The 2,168-nt window shown below is 42.8% G+C and overlaps 1 protein-coding gene across 1 annotated transcript in view; it reads right to left on the reverse strand.

Annotated features, from left to right (window-relative positions):
* Positions 1-2,168, reverse strand: part of KAT2B (lysine acetyltransferase 2B) — a 112,475-nt gene that overhangs the window by 24,963 nt on the left and 85,344 nt on the right. The window contains 1 exon segment of the mRNA XM_019663739.1: positions 413-748. Within this exon segment, the coding sequence (XP_019519284.1) occupies positions 413-748 (336 nt within the window).

A 2,168-nucleotide genomic window follows, 5' to 3' on the forward strand; every position in this document is an offset into this window, starting at 1 on the left:
ATATTCAAAGTTAACCTGTCTGATATCCCAAAATTTTCTCAGGGCTCACAGACCTAGGTTAGCAATGGCACCCAGTTAAGACACCAAAATCAAGACTATGAAAAAAGTGGGACAATCTTCTTTTATAGCCTTACACTGCTCTAATGAATGAAGCCCAGGATAGTCATCAGCAACTTAAAATACAGAGCTTCATTATTATTAACAACAACAACAACAACAAAATCTATGAACTGTTGAAAAATTCATCTTAATGCTTTTAGACATGGCTATTATCTTAATGTAGCTCTATAGTCACAGTGTGACAAGAAGCTGCAGATTTGGTGGGTGACTACAGCTGACTTTCACTTTCTGAGTAGTTCCTCTTTCACTGAAGAAGGAAATGAAAAGGAAGGAACAGCCACACGCCACTTACGGGTCAAAGACAAGCCGTGTGATGTACTCCTTTGGCATCCGGGGCAGCTGGTGGGAGAAGACATTCTGCAGCCCGACCAGCCACATCAGAATCTTCTTGTTGGGTTTCTGGTTCAGGGAATTGCCAACCACATGAAATTCAATCACGCCCCTGCGCTCCTCCAGCCTTGCTGCCTCATCCCTGGCTGAATGTGCTGACAGAAAGTTGGTCTGGGATGCAGGAGACAGGAAAACATTAGACAGCTCTTCTCATAAGGCAGTGGACACAGGACGTATCAACATGTCTGTTCTTTTCTCTAAGAAGATATTAACATTTGTGGATTTTTCAGGGTCCCCAACAACACGTGTTATGAAAACAACGTAGAAAGGGTAGGTAAAGCATTTTGAGAGATCAGAGTATCATACATGTACATGGATATTTGGTGTAGGTTAAGTCACCACACTTGTCTGTAAAGGGCCCGCCAGGAAATATTTTAGACTCTGCAAGTCATAAGGTCTCTGTGGCAACTAGTCGACACTGTTGTAGTGTCAAAGCTGCCACAGACAATACATAAATGAATGGGTGTTGTAGTGTTCCAGTAAAACTTTATTTAAAGGGCGCACTGGACTTGGCCTGTGGGCTATGGTTTACCAGCCCCTGCTTTAGAGGAATCCCACCTGGCTGAGCCTGACAGGGACCTCGGGATGACAGATCCCAAATTCTCATTACAGGACCAAGAGTGGCAGTCACATTTATGTTTTTCATGTTTGTGGTTGGAAGACGGCTTTCTTTCCAGAAGAGTTATCTGCCGACCTACTCGCCTCCATAGCTGGCAGCACAGTGTTGCGCCAGCACTTTCTGCTCCCCATCCACTTGGCAGTGTGCAGGTAAAATGTGCCACGAGCAGGTCGCCAGGGAAGAGAAGCTCTAACTGGTAGAACGTGCTCGTATCATTGGTCCACAGCTGGTTGCCCAGGTGACCAGGTGCCACTGTGGGCAATTTCAAGCTACCAACATATTTAACAACTGGCTCACAAAATTCCTGCAATTCTAACAACTGTCTTGTGCACACCCGTACAAGCCAGCTCTAGTACACTGCTAAGCCCACCCAACAAATTTTGAAATGTCTGATTGCATCTACATGTTAGAGCTGAAAAAAACCTGAGTTAAGTAAGCCATTCTGTGAAGGTACTAAATCTCTGAAAGACAAGTATACAAAAGGTACTATAGTCTCAGTCCCTCAGACTCGGTATCTATTGGGTTCTCGGAAAAGTCATTATGCATTTTTGCAACGAAAAACATAAAAAAAAAACATGTCATGACTTTTCCGACACCCCCATAGATGGAAACGGAAAGGACAATTTTACAATAAGATCTCTCTCTTGCAACATTCCAGTTCTCTGAATTATCCTCACTACCGTAAAATAAATATCTGTGGAAACATGACAAATTAAAAATGCATACTTTCATCTATCAGAGCCACACTCAAAAGATTTAAAAAGATGCTTTGCAAAACAATCTCCAAGCTATTTCCTGGTTTCCTAGAAGCTTCCTGGAATGCCTGAAACTGCCCTGCCCCTGGATGTAATGCATGAGATGACAGCAGTACTTCTCCCAAAAACACTTTACTTGAATCTAATCTAATCATGAGTAAACAGACAAATCCAAATAGAGGGACATTATACAAAACCACTACCATAAAAGACCATAAAAGGGCTGGGGAACTGTTCCGGGTTAGAGGAGACTAAAGAGATGAAGGGATAAGAAATAAATGCAG

Source organism: Hipposideros armiger, unplaced genomic scaffold, assembly GCF_001890085.2.
Source record: "Hipposideros armiger isolate ML-2016 unplaced genomic scaffold, ASM189008v1 scaffold_403, whole genome shotgun sequence".
NCBI lineage: Eukaryota > Metazoa > Chordata > Mammalia > Chiroptera > Hipposideridae > Hipposideros > Hipposideros armiger.